At 38.5% G+C, this 14087-nt stretch overlaps 1 protein-coding gene across 2 annotated transcripts; it reads right to left on the bottom strand.

Moving 5' to 3' along the window:
- Window positions 1-3108: 3108 nt before the first annotated feature.
- LOC124269453 (methyltransferase-like protein 27) lies at window positions 3109-13476 on the bottom strand. 2 transcript variants are annotated; one of them, XM_046704457.1, is made up of 6 exons: window positions 13288-13476; window positions 6862-7010; window positions 6274-6402; window positions 5317-5452; window positions 4342-4440; window positions 3109-3408 (listed from the first exon to the last, which is right to left on the bottom strand). In XM_046704457.1, exons 2-6 carry the CDS (start codon window positions 7003-7005, stop codon window positions 3218-3220), a joined length of 699 nt encoding a protein of 232 aa, XP_046560413.1. In that variant the 5' UTR covers window positions 7006-7010; window positions 13288-13476; the 3' UTR covers window positions 3109-3217. The 2 variants fall into 2 exon arrangements, with proteins under 2 accessions (XP_046560413.1, XP_046560414.1); XM_046704458.1 differs by having other exon boundaries at window positions 13293-13476.
- Window positions 13477-14087: the final 611 nt, after the last annotated feature.

Here is a 14087-nt window from a genome sequence, read left to right as displayed (position 1 = left end):
GAGTTTCAGCAGGATAACGTCAGGCCCCACACAGCTCAAGTTTCAGTTGAATGTCTGAGGAACCACGGCGTGAGGATTCTGCCCTGACCATCGAAAAGTCCGGACCTTAACCCCGTTGAACACCCCTGAGATGTTTTGGGTCGAAGAGTGAGAGGCCGTCAGGTACAGCCCCAGAATCTCAATCAGTTGTATGATGCTCTGGTAGAGGAGTGGCGAGTTATTCCTGGAGCTGTCACACGTAAACTCACTCGGAATCTGCCAAACAGGTGTGCTGAAGCAAGTCACAGATGCGGAGGACACATGGGATACTGACTTGGGAAACCTTCCTGCTCTACATTTGTGTCACAATGTGGTCATATTCAATACAAGTACATTAAATAAGCTTAGATTAATCATGCGTTCCTTTATTCTTTTCCATGAGTATATAATGAAATATATTTGGCTCTTAAAAAATGGTAAAAGCCCAGGATGCCCTTCTACAAATCAACGTTAGCGATACGCCAGTCGTAAGTCTATGCTATGGCATATGGGAGTTACGATCACTTTAGCGATACTAAGATCGCTTTGTACGACACCCAGGCTCAGATGGCTTTACAGGAGATGTTTTATCAAATTCTTCTGGAATGATTTAGGGAAATACTTGATAAGTTCATAAAACTATGGATATGAATCTGGATCTTTATCTACTACACAAAGACAAGGACTAATATTATTTTTATTTTGGTATAGGATATTTCTATAGCGCACATGTCCATGCAACTAGTACATGCTCAAGGCGCTGGTATTTTTCCCTAGATCATTGGATGTCAATCTCAAAGGCACATCGTATTATCAATCTCAACTCCTTGGTGACCTTAGAACTCTTGCAGCCACTTAATCAATAGCATTATAAGATTCTACCACAAATAATCCATAAAAAACAGACTTTGTAGAAGGGAGATATTTAGGGGAAATAACTAGACTGATTTATGATTTGATGAATTGTACAGAAACCTGTTCAAAATCTGGCTCGATTTTATTGATTGACATCAAAAAGCCTTTGGCTCTGTGGATAGACAATTCATGCAGAATGTTATAATTAGGAGATAAACGTACTGTGTTTGGAAATTAGATGAATGTTAGACCGAATTGATAGTCTCTAAATTTCATTTGAAGCCGAACGCGTAGAGTGAGGTTTCAAATGATTAATTAGAGACAAAATTAATTCGGTCTACCATTCATCTAATTTCGAAACACAGTACGTTTATCTCCATTCTACGATAACTGATTTAATATCGAACTTCCTCGTCCTGCGGAAGACACGGCGTCATCCGACATGGGACGAGAGGCGAATTGAGCTCGCCTGTGAAGGGAGTGGTAGGTGCTTTTCGTATTTTTGGTAACATTGCAACATAAAGAATATTCTGTCCAAAGAAAACAAACTACTGTTTATTCAATGCAATAATGTAACACCTAAGAGCTTGGTTTTTATAATCATAACTCCACACGACCGAAACCAGACTATTGTTTTGTTATCTGTGTTACTGTACACACACACACACACACACACACACACACACACACACACCACACACACACACACACACACACACACACAACACACACACACACACACACACACACACACACTATAATTGAATCGTCTGACCTACTTATTTTCTTGGAAGTAGACAGTTACGCAACAGTTTGAAATGGCGTACGAACCAGTGTTTACATTTTGCGAAAGGTTGAAATTCGAAGTGACAGTGGAAAATACTTGACTGACTGTCGATCCTGAACCCTGCAGAATCGAAGAATACATCCTTTTCTGATCGACCTATGACCTGTAACTCATCAAAAACTGATTTCACGTACCTGCCTCCACCCCGGCATGCGACAAAAGAGTGACAGTGCTGCTGCTTAGTGTGCATGCGACTAACTTGGTATTCCTTGGAACATTGTTCTCATAATTTTGGACTGGATTGTGGCCAAGCTTTTCAAAGTGTACGAACATAGCAGTGACAGCTTTGCGGGGAAGGTGGCAGAGAGCGGAATTCTCGTGGTTCAATTTTTTACATTTTGAACGATGCAACGGGACATGATGGAGTGTGAGTGGCCTAAATTTTGTGTTTCGCCTGACCGTTACACTCTTGCGAATTTCTCATTCTAAACGGAAACAAATATACCATTTACCAGGTAGGTAAATGTTTACGAACGTTTTGCCGCACAAATTGGGATAGATAGGGATGTATTTTAATTTTGTTACAAGGTTTTCTCATTTATATGTTAGATATTGTTTGTTTATGTTTGGGGTTGTGTATTGTAATTGGGTTTGAATATTTTATAATAGAAGATAATAATTATGATAGTGAGGTTTCCTAATAATTGTGGAGGAGAAATCGTATAATTGTATTTTTCGAGTTTTAATAAATGTTTCATCAGCATTTCCATCACGTCGATCTGTTGTGTTGATATTAGTCATGTTGGTGGCCAAGCTGAAGTAGTGCGGCAGTGTTGTATACGTGCGTAGTGAAGCGCCGTGAAATCAGACGCATTTTCAATCCAAATTGATACCGTCTCATTTTATTGATTGACCAATCAAATTCGAGCATTTCACGTATCCATGGTAGAATGTATTTTTCATTAATGGCCAGAGAATTCAAAAATGGATTACAATACTTTTGATGGGGCGGAGTCCAGTGTTTTAGTGAATGGATATGAAACTTGCAATAACATCAGGTTGTCATCCAGTATCTCCTTATACTTTTATACTGTGTGTGGAGATTCTTGCAAAACGTATTAGAAAGGATAAACATATAAGGGTGTAAGTACGGACAGTATAGAACATATTTCAGAGCAGTTTCCAGATGACACTGCCTCAACCTTAGAATCAGAGACGGGACTACAAGCAGTTTTTAAGATTTTCAGTTTGTTTGGTTTTTTGTCGCAAGATTTTCAGGACTCAAAGTGAATACTGAAAAGACCAAATTAATTTGGATTGGTTTGAAGAAACCATCTCAGATTCAATATGCAAGGATGTGAATTTTTATTGGAACCAGACAAAATGAAGCTCTTGGGAATTCACGACGAATAAAAAGAAGTTGTTATCCATCAAGTTTGTCCTATACTGAGTAAATTCGTTTGTGTTTCATCCAACTACATTAATACATAAAGGGAAATATTTTACAAAGCATCCAGGACATAATGAGAAGGTCCTGAAATGCAATTAGCAATAAGTTCATTTCAGGACTTTGTGGACTGAAACGGCCCCATCTGAATCGAAGAAGGTTTGGTGAAAGAGGGTCAGTTCCACCTGTTTCCATTTCCCTTGGGATACCAGTGTCTTCGTGTTTTCTCTGAACACCACTGCCTCAGCATCCCCATCGTCGGAAAACAGGCGAGAGTAAGCGGTGTTAATAATATATCCGCCTGAAGAGAAGAAGAACAGGGGATAGAGGGTGATTCAAATGTGTGTAGATACAAAGAGACAAAACTTTTCATAATCCGGGATGACTGAAAAAGATTGATTTTCAGAAGACCCCTCTTATCCCTAGGACACATGTCAGCCATTAGTTTTCTCTTTTAAAATATTTAATTGACATATATGGTGTGTGAGACTCGACAAAGGTAATAATCAGACAATATGTCGAGCTTAATCATCCAAGGAATTCATCCTATTCTGTGTTGCGTACTATATTATTCACCTAGTACACAGTGCTTCTCCGTCTTGCAGTGCTAATATCGATGGTAGAAGATACTGCGACCTTTTGAATAGGGTATGTAGTTTTTAGACAGAGCGTGTATGATCGTCATGGCTAATACTGTGTTTCCATTGTAACACTTATTTTTCGGGCTTACATATTTAAAGTGTTACTGACCAGATTCAACCTTCTGTTTTCAACAACACGGCTGATACACCAGTAACACAAACTGACCGTCAAAAGAAACTATACACCCATTGTTAAATAGGTGTATAAAACTGGAATAGGAAATCAGTATTCGACAGTGATGGATTAGTGACTAGGATCACCGTAACAGTTTTTGGACCGTAGGTTACCTGAGTTTCGTCCGTTGTCATGAGCCTTACAGCTTGGAAAGCCGAGATAACATTAATTTTGTTTTGTTTTGTCAAAAACACAGTTTTCAGGTGTATACCTTCTTTATCCCGTTTTTGCAAAGAGTTCGTGACCGTATGTCGTTTGAATAGATGAATCTTGTGTAGTTTACCCGTCATCAAATAAAATACCTCTTGTGGCGACTAGACACCACATGTTACTTACATCTCCAGAACTGGTCCAGCAACTCTAGCACAATGTCATTAACATTACACTAATTTCGAGAAGATAGTTCAGGTATACTTTCCTGGTTTGGTAATGCGGATGAGCTCTTCAAATGCTTTAATAGGCAGCTTTTTCAAAACCACTGTGCTCAACGCGCAAATGGTTACGGCATCATACGTGTCTGAAATAATAAATCATAAATTCCAATCTAGTTGGACAGGCCCTCCTATCTTTGCGAGGATTAAAGATTTAAAAAAAATTGTTTTTGAGATGACCCCCGACTCGAAATGCTTCACGAGGTCGCCCACTACGAGGGGCATCACCATACATACAATACATCATGATGTACAATCATGATGTATTGTACTGTGAAGCATTTCGAGTCGGGGGTCATCTCAAAAACAATTTTAAAAAATCTTTAATCCTCGCAAAGACAGGAGGGCCTGTGGCCAAGACCCGATAATACAAATTGCCGTGGCATACCTAGAATAGTGATGACTGGTTGCGTATGACAACATGTAATCACATTTGTTTGATTGAATGGAATATGTTGTTTTGACGTGGCATCCACGATCTGTAGTGGGTAATGTTGTACAAAACTATGTGTGGCGTGTAAGTCATCAGATAATACTTACAGACATAGGTGCATGAATTCACATTGAACTGAGGCACCAGAATGGCAAATATGCAAATACAAGCGACAAAACCCCTCCCACATCCATAAGAAATCTCTGCTAAAAGCAGGGTCGATTGTACAATTGTGACTTTATCATGACTATATGTTTGTTTCAGCAGTATTACAGCTGTACGATGTTGTTTGTAAACAAACTCTGGAACAGACAATCCAGTGATTGTCACTGGAAAAGGTGAGCGTGTCCTGCCCCACCGGTGGCACCTGTCATAAACATCTGAAGTCTAGTCCATTGTTAACCTGAAATAATTCAAGTCAAAAGAGGGAATTGCATGGGACATCGCTTTTGTCACTGATGCATCAAATTTTGAAGTGTCCCTTGGAAGCGACATAGTATCGGGATCACAAACAAATACCCCTACTTACCATTGGCAATGTCTAACGTATTTTCTCCTAATCCCTTCAGGTAGTACTGACAATACAGCCCTTTCGTCTTTGCCTGTTCAAGCATTTTGGCTGAAGGTTCTAGAGCATCAATTTTCCGAAAGCCATGAGAGAAAAGCTGTAAAAAAAACGACAAGAACAACGGTTCACTCAATAGAAATTCGATAATATATGTCGTGTAAAAACAAAATATCAGAAAAGATAAACAGCTGTTTCAACCATAACTAGTCTCAGCTGAAACGGAGTGGACTATATCATAAGCATGTGTATGTGAACCGCTATAGGATAGTGAAAACAACAGGTGTTTGCGTAAGGGTGAACAAATCCTGCCCTACCGTGGCAATGGTTATAACACGTAGACATGTTTGTCAATTGTTCATCGGAATAAAAAATAGGATCATATTGTAAAATCCAAAATACAAGAATGCATCTGATCATTTTTCTTTTGTCACTGATGCTTCAAATGCGGAATTTGGAATGCTTGCAGAGTGAGTGAGGTTACCATCACAACGTAGAGGTACTGTTATTATTGTGTTGAGTCGCGAAGCGTTGTAAACCACGTAATGTAAGTTACTGCATAAGGAAATGTTCTATTATGCCTGTGTGTACTATAATGCAAGGAAACAATATGATATTTCGACGTACTTGATATCGACATACGCTTGGATGTAACGATTTAATCTGTTATCTAGTTGCTGGCGATCTACAGCCAGTATTTAAATTGTATTAAATATGATATTTAATAATTGTGTTAAATAGATTATTTAATATTTGAAAATGTTCCTTTATAGACATAAATTGTGATTTTGCTAATATTTATACTGTCCTCTGTGACAGATATTAACTTCATTCAACATAACTCTTCTCGTCACTATTTGGCTGAAATATTACCAAGGTGACGTTAAGTGTGTTTCATCACTTAAATAGTCATCTGCTTACCCTTTCTGCACAAAGTCCAGTTCCAGCAGCCGCATCGAGAATATAGATATGTTCTCTGTTGCCAGGAAACAGCTCTGCAGTTACTTTGGCAGTCTGCATAGGACTTGAATAGCTTACTGCGTCCACGACCTTAAAAGAAGACATGACTTAGGCATCAACAGTGATTTTGTGTTTCACGTCACAAAGATCAGTTGTAAATGGAAGAAAGTATTTGCTTGTTTGTTGTTCAGAGCTCTACTCAGCAATATTCCAGCTGTGAAACGGTGGTATGTACATGACCCAGTCTGTACCAGGTAAGATAATTAATTTATTGACAATGGCCGCTGACGTCAAGCACAAGTAACTGGGAACCTTTATCGTCAAACTCAGAATCCCCCTGCGTGTGTTGTGCAAGATAGTAATGTGGAAGATATTCAATATTTCTTGACCTTAAAGAGTTTTATAAGTGTTATATAATCTAGGTATTTTCATGAGCTTATCAATTTGCTCTTTTGCTCCGTTTGCTCTTCAGACAAGGAGGGTCGCTGTTTCCGGTGGGAAATTTCAGGCAATTTGAATTCAAACCATTCCATCTCCTATTGTACCCACCTTGTCATACATGTGGCTGGTTTCCGAGAAACGTCTAACGATGTCGTCAGTGTCTGTTTTGTCATCTCCCAACAAGTAGTGAAGAGTATTCTTTGCTTCCTCAAGATCTTCCCGTGGTGCGTTCGCTGAGGCTATCTCACTCATGTTTCCTTTGAATCCAAAGATAATGGCTTCAGTACAGTTGTTATTATGCATACTATAGTACATTGCTATATAAATTAAAATATTATTCATATAGTTGTAATTGACAGCATACATACAAATCATAGTTTGCGCAGGTGTCCTAAGCCCGAGAAGGATTTTCATTAGTCAAATAGGAACGTCCTTGACCTCAGTGACTACCTTGGAATACAGAACTACATGTATCACTTACAAATGTTCACTGTAGTCCAAACTGATGACGGTATCCGACAAGTTGAAAGACTGTTATTTTTCGCTGTCACATTAGCAGTGACGTATCCCTCTGTCGTAGTACTAGATTACAAATTTGTTGAAAGATTTTTTACCTGAATGACCAATGATTATTTGAATTGTAAATATTGACAAAAGTGGATGACGTCTCCTCGATTAACACTATCAAGCCAACAGGCGTCTATTTCCCGATGAGGTCACTTTAGGCGTCATTACTTTGTCAAGAGAACTACAAACTTACATCTTGGGGAATTCTTCAAAGTCTAAAAATAACTCGAAATAACTACGGTATCATTGTACTACAATTCCTGTTAGACAGATCACATATGCCCTGTACATGACGGGTGACCTAAACGAAGCGTCCATTCAACGTTATAACAAATAATGCTTGTGTACTGCCTCGGGAAATCCAACCACGCCCCAAGTAGTAATCCTCGTCATCAGAAGTTTATCTGGCCTTAATATGACTCACACACACAGTCGAAGTTCACAGAACATTCGTGTTAATCCATTTTCAGCATCAACCGGCTGGTTTTCAGTTTCATGTGAAGGAAATTGCTAGGTTATTACCTTTGTGAGACCAAAGGACAGAACTCCGCATGGAATTTTGTGACGGATGACGTAGCAATCAAAGACATTTTCACGTTTATACAGTTCACATTACAAGGATTAAGTTCGGTTATTAAATAATTGGTGTTTAAAATTCATGAGCTTATGAACGTCAACGAACACAACTTTAATCCAACGATTAATAGACAATAAACATTTGAAATATACATGCTAAAGAGACTACGTCATTTTTTGAAGACCCGTGAAGGTCCGGGTTACAATGAACCTTCAGTAACCCATGCTTGTCGTAAGAGGCGACTAACGGGATCGGGTGGTCAGGCTCGTTGGCTTGGTTGACACATGTCATCGGTTCCCAATTGCGCAGATCGATGCTCATGATGTTGATCACTGGGTTGTCTGGTCCAGACTCAATTATTCGCTGTAAAACTAAACTCACTCACTCATTTTTTGAAGCAGCCGCGGTATCTGAGTGGGTTCGATCGCAGTCTTTGTGTGATTAGATGAATCTCTGAGAGTGTGGGTTGGAATTCCAGATATATAGTACTGGAATCAGGAAACTGAGAAACTGTTAAATACCAAAGTTCAGGTTTCTCAGTCAGGTGAAGAGAAGAGGAGACATCACAAGTGGATTTAGAGACAATATAGCAATATTGTCAACATACACACAGTTGATTAAAAACATAGTAGAGAACGAACGGTAGGTTGAATCCCACTGACAACAAGCACTTACACCATTATATATCGTTTAAACTATGGGGGCCATATCGCGATATTCGATCCTCTTGTACAAATATGGTGTTCAGAGGTATCATAAGCTTAGTTAGGTGACCCAAGGAGAGGTGTGATTGTACCAGGTGATATACGCGTTGTGCCTTCGTGCAGACAGAAGTGATATTCACTGTCAAACTATTTTATAAGTGACTGAAATGAAACTAAACACTTTTTTCATGACCATACCATACCACATAAATTATTCCATTTAACAAGCGTCAGCTTGAAAGGACACAAAACATAATTCACCAGGTTCCATCATTTGCTACTTTTTTAACTCTACAGAGTGAATAATACAATCATGCAATACACATATATATGAAGGATGTAGAGTCTTAATAAGAACATCCAGTGCTTATTCCCATGTGATTCAAGGCCGCAGAGTTACGATCAGCTTTTGAGTTTTACGATGGAATCACTGGCTTTGAGAATATCAGTGAATGTATGATCATGCACTGATATTTCGGCGGAGAGGTATCCTAGTGAGTAAAAACGTTCCCTCGTCACGCCGAATACCAGGATTCGATTCTCTACATGGCGACAATGTGTGAAGCCCATTTTTAGTGTCCACCTCCGTGATATCGATGGAATATTGCTTTAAAAAGTGGCATAAAACCATGCTCGCTCACTCGGTTGTATTCTTTGGAAAAATAAAACATACATCTTAAATGCATTTGGAAATAATAATAAAGTAAACTATTACCTTTGCCACATCTGTAGAATAATAACATGATGTGATGTATTTAACAGTTTTCGTAGCAGGCGCTTGCCTACAAGTCATCATGAAATCACGGTTAACCAATATGCATGTACATTGTCATGTCGTGTCTATTAATGTGTCTACACGTCCACATGCCATATAGCGTCAAGGCAGATAGTACAATGAAATCAACGAAGTCCTTTACATAATCATAAGATCATATTAAGGTTAGTGATAAAAATGACTAGAACAACGAATAACCCCGTGGAAATATACCGATATCTATGGTGTAACAATATGTAAAACGAGACAAAATTCATATCCATAACCACATGAACTCTGTCTCCAAGCGGAGTTTATCGGTTTCTACTATTTCTTAAGCATATATCTATAAATAAATATCAGACAGTGATAAACAATGCAAAAGTACTGTTTTCAAACGGGGTCATTTGTCACAAGTCAAGTCTGAAAAAATCCCATGAAAACAAATTGTCCAAATAGAAATGGATAATTGCATCGGATATCATTTTGGACTATGGTGTGTCATGTTCATCGTTCACATGCGTACTGTAAACCGAATGAAAATAATCGTAGAACATACATTCCTAATCGTTCACATGCGTACTGTAAACCGAATGGAAATAATCGTAGAACAAGCATTTCACATTGTAATCACAATTTGTGAAACGTAGACCACAAATTAGGTACAAGCCCGATACAACGGGAATACTGATCATTAAAAGGTAATTAATTACAGACAAGACTGGTAACAGTTGGCTTCACGAAAACAAATAGTACTAACTAGGTAGTGTCCCCAACTGAATACTAATTTAGTTTCATTTGGTGCAACCACTATACCGTTAATTGAATTGCTGCCGTTTACTTTTTACATGTAAGCCAAGGCCAGACATATGTTTGAAAACAAATATATACCGTTTCTATGCCAAAATAATAACTCATGGGCGTACACGTGTTTGTATTTCTAAAATTGGTCAAATGGTTGTTTTCTATGGAAACTAAACATGTTTGTTAATCTGACACCTATTGGATATGATAGCATCATGGTGTGTGTTGCACATTCAAATTGTAAAGTAAATTGGTTGTGGGCATCGACTGTTTCTAGGTTAGATGTACGTGTAGGAGTAATTATCAACACCTACACAATTATTTGACATTGAGTTTACATACTAATATGTGTAGTGTGTAATGTGCATGCCATTATGATACTTTCATATATCCTTTTTCACCATATCGGCACCATCCCTTGGTTTTGAGATAAACGACACATCCCTAATAATGCCATCCAATCAAATTACACGGCAATTTTCGTTATTGCAGAATGTGGCGATACTTAAGGTATTTTGAGGTACTTTTCCACTGTTTCTCATTTTTATGCATTGATAATTCCTTTAGAAATGCCAGAGGTATCCCGGTAACATCATTAGTTAACTATTGATATCTTTATTCTATGTCACAAGATGGAATAAAAACCTGGTGATTTGATTTTCTTTAAATTTATTTCATGGCACGCAAAATATGATATTTCAAAACCTTCCATATTTAAATTCGAAGTGATAGAAATTATGCATTGTTCTTTTCGTGAAACCTATAAAATACAAATAATGAAGTTTACAGGCGCCTTTTGCTATTTATTGAATGCTGTCTCAAGTAATAAGTTTGCCATCGCGTTGTGTAGTAAAATGTAGCAATTCACGACTGTTGTTGGAAACATAAAATTGTTTATTTACCTAATTAGGAGCATCTTTGGACATTCTCGCCCTCAATGTCTCGCTGTTTATTTCAGTCTTTTTAATCAAATCTCGATATATTGTGAAGCATTGTTTAAATCCATCTTTCGTTGTCTAAATCAAATATAACTATATGAGACTACACTATGAATGGGTCCTTAGAGGATACGTCAGTCCTGAAACATTTAAAGTAAATTTTGATGTATCAAGCTTTTTAATCGTATCATTTATGTCATTATAATTTATGGCTAAATCTAAGCACAACCACCAATGACTGAATGGATGGTGTAAATCAAGCTATGATACTCATCCGATACCCATTTTCTGCTTGGTTAACAGAGGCAGTTTTTAACAAACTCACTTGCCTAAGGTGAGACCAGATGTATCACGTGTGCTTCATTGTAGGATAGGACAGTAGTCCTTGAAACTCTCAGGAGTCAAGCTGCCAAAAACCCATGCAAGGACTCTCCTTGAAGACCGTGACCAACTTTGATTCATCTGATTTGTAACCTGGGCAAGACCACACACCTCCATTTTCAGCCTCAGTTAGAGTTGTTGCCATGATAACTTTTCCCCAAATTCCTAAGCTATCAAATGGCACCATTTCACCACTGGACCTACCCACCTCCTAGGTTTGGTGAAAAACATGGTGTACAGTTTTCAAGATCTGCCGCGGAAATATAACCTTCATAGTGATTTAAGTGACAGGACCAGTGATAATTATGTTTTCGATACAACCGCTACATATGACAGACCCAGCAAATATTAAAACCTTTTGACAACCATTCTTAGGTTGCTAAGACAACCTGATGTGGTATAGTGAAGAGAACCATTCTTGAAAGGTGGCGTTAGTTTTTATTCTTATTTTAAAAGCAAACACAGTTTCTGTTGTCTCAGCTTCGGCCATTGTGCATTTTCCGCTGTAAACCACGTGACCTTTTCACTCGTGAAGTCGGCCATATTGCCTAAGACCAAGAGCTGCCAAAATGTAAACCGCCTTTTTCTGTCGTCTTTGTTTTAATAATAAGATGGTGCATTGTGCTGCCTGGGGATGCACGGCGTCATCGAACAATTGATAGAGCCACCATTTCTACCTCTTTCCAAGTGAAAAGGCAGATTTAGGCAGGAGAAAGGTTTGGAGTCACAGGTGTCAATAGGCTTGAAAATGACGTCACGGGATTCCCCGTTTCGCTACGCGCGGGCTTTACAAGTTACGGAATGTCATAATATAAAACAAATACCTTTTCAAACCTAATATAATATTTTTAAATAATTAAGTATATCAAATTGACCTCGCACTTTCAAGTTTCATAAAACATATCATATTATTAGATCAGTATACACCTGAAATTCATGGTCTTATTTAAATTTCATTATTTCGATTATCACATGTTACTACACCCGAAACAAAATGGTTTAATATCAGTATGCATAATTACTTTGGCTACAACTCAACATGAAGTTCGATGATCTCTTGAGAACCATTGGAGAGTTTGGACCTTATCAGAGGGGACTGTCCGTGATGCTCTGCCTGCCCGCTATAGCGATTGCTATCCAGAGCATATCCTTGGTCGTGTTTCTCTTTGCTGTTCCCGAACACCGGTAAGACACACGTATTGGTATTACTGCTTTTAATACTAATATATAAGCGTTGCAAACACTTGCAAGAAATTCGGTCATTCCTTAAACAGCGGCAAAACACTTTCTATATCCATAGGATGTTACAATTTTGACTATACTATCGGCATGAATCAATATTGATAATACTCACTCACTCATTCTCGAAAAGATGAGTGCATCCTGACAAATCAGTGGCATCCGTCACAAACATACAAAGGCTATTACCAGGTGTGCACTTTTATCCGATGACAACAATTCGTACGTAGGAATTATATTACCTTCTGTTACATCTTGATAAAACTAACATAGTTCACTGTACCTAAACATTATTTAATGCAGAATTGCAAAAGGATGGAGTAGCTAGAATATTGCTCGATATGAAGGTAAACTTTAAACATGAAGGCTGGAAAGTTAAGTTCATCCCCCTATCACAGTTGTGATAGCCAAGACAACTATTGGTCTGCCCGACCATGTCTCGCCATGATCAATATGGATGGTGACTTCACTAAACATGTTATAAATATGTTCCAGCTGCGCAATACCGGGTGTAAAAAATGATACATACGAAGTTCAGGACAAAGAACATGAATACGTAATCAACCTCACCATACCTCGACTGGCCTGGTATAACGTCTCGTATTCGCCGTGTAAAATGTACACTTATCCCACCGACGTTACCTTACGCCGTGATGACAACCATACAAGACCCCTCAACAGATACACGGAAACATGCCATTCCTGGGTGTATGATAAGAGTTCCTTCGACACGACCATTGCACAGTCAGTATGTATATGCCATCTCACAACCTTCAGGCGCAAGACCAATTATATAGGTCAATAATTAGTCACGATCTGCTGAATCATAATAAGGATCACAGATTGCCTTGCCTTCTAAGGGTAATGCATATGAAAAGAGCTAACCTCAAATGTGTTAAGTCAGGTTCAGGCATGGGGAAAGGGAAGACCAGTCCATCTATAAATATGCTGGTACAGAACTGTCAAGCCTACCAATGCATTGCCAAGGCATAAATAATTCAGTCGGTGATTGCAAATTGCATAAAAGAACATAATGACAAACTGCTAATTCATGGCCAATGGTTGAACATGCACATGCAAATAAGACAGGGTTGGGTATCTTTTCACCTGTTAAATGTACTCAAAGGCAAAACTTGTGACTCACAAACAAGAAACAGGATGAATTCTTACTGTCGCGAATGAAACAATATTACATGGAAAGACAAATGTTTCTATTTATGGTAACGATCAACAGTCCATAAGAACAGCGCATCTGGCTTACACAAATGAGCAACAAGGCAAAGCATGTTCACGCGGTCAGTAGCGAGTGTATCCACCCTGCGCAGTATGTGGGGCCTGGCACCTTCCCTTCCAAAAGGCCACTAAAAGTC

This window comes from Haliotis rubra, unplaced genomic scaffold, assembly GCF_003918875.1.
Source record: "Haliotis rubra isolate DU_JTF1 unplaced genomic scaffold, ASM391887v1 Scf145, whole genome shotgun sequence".
Taxonomy (NCBI): domain Eukaryota; kingdom Metazoa; phylum Mollusca; class Gastropoda; order Lepetellida; family Haliotidae; genus Haliotis; species Haliotis rubra.
The sequence above is the reverse complement of the archived record's forward strand: the minus strand, read 5'-3'. Positions and strand labels throughout refer to the sequence as shown.

Excerpts from the sequence above, each read along its gene's own strand:
- LOC124269453 (XM_046704457.1), bottom strand. The coding sequence starts at position 7,005 with ATGAGTGAGATAGCCTCAGCGAACGCACCACGGGAAGATCTTGAGGAA. Across the intron at positions 4,441-5,316 it reads TACGTTAGACATTGCCAATG|ACACGTATGATGCCGTAACC; the intron begins GTAAGTAGGGGT and ends TTATTATTTCAG. Across the intron at positions 3,409-4,341 it reads CATCCGCATTACCAAACCAG|GCGGATATATTATTAACACC; the intron begins GAAAGTATACCT and ends TCTTCTCTTCAG.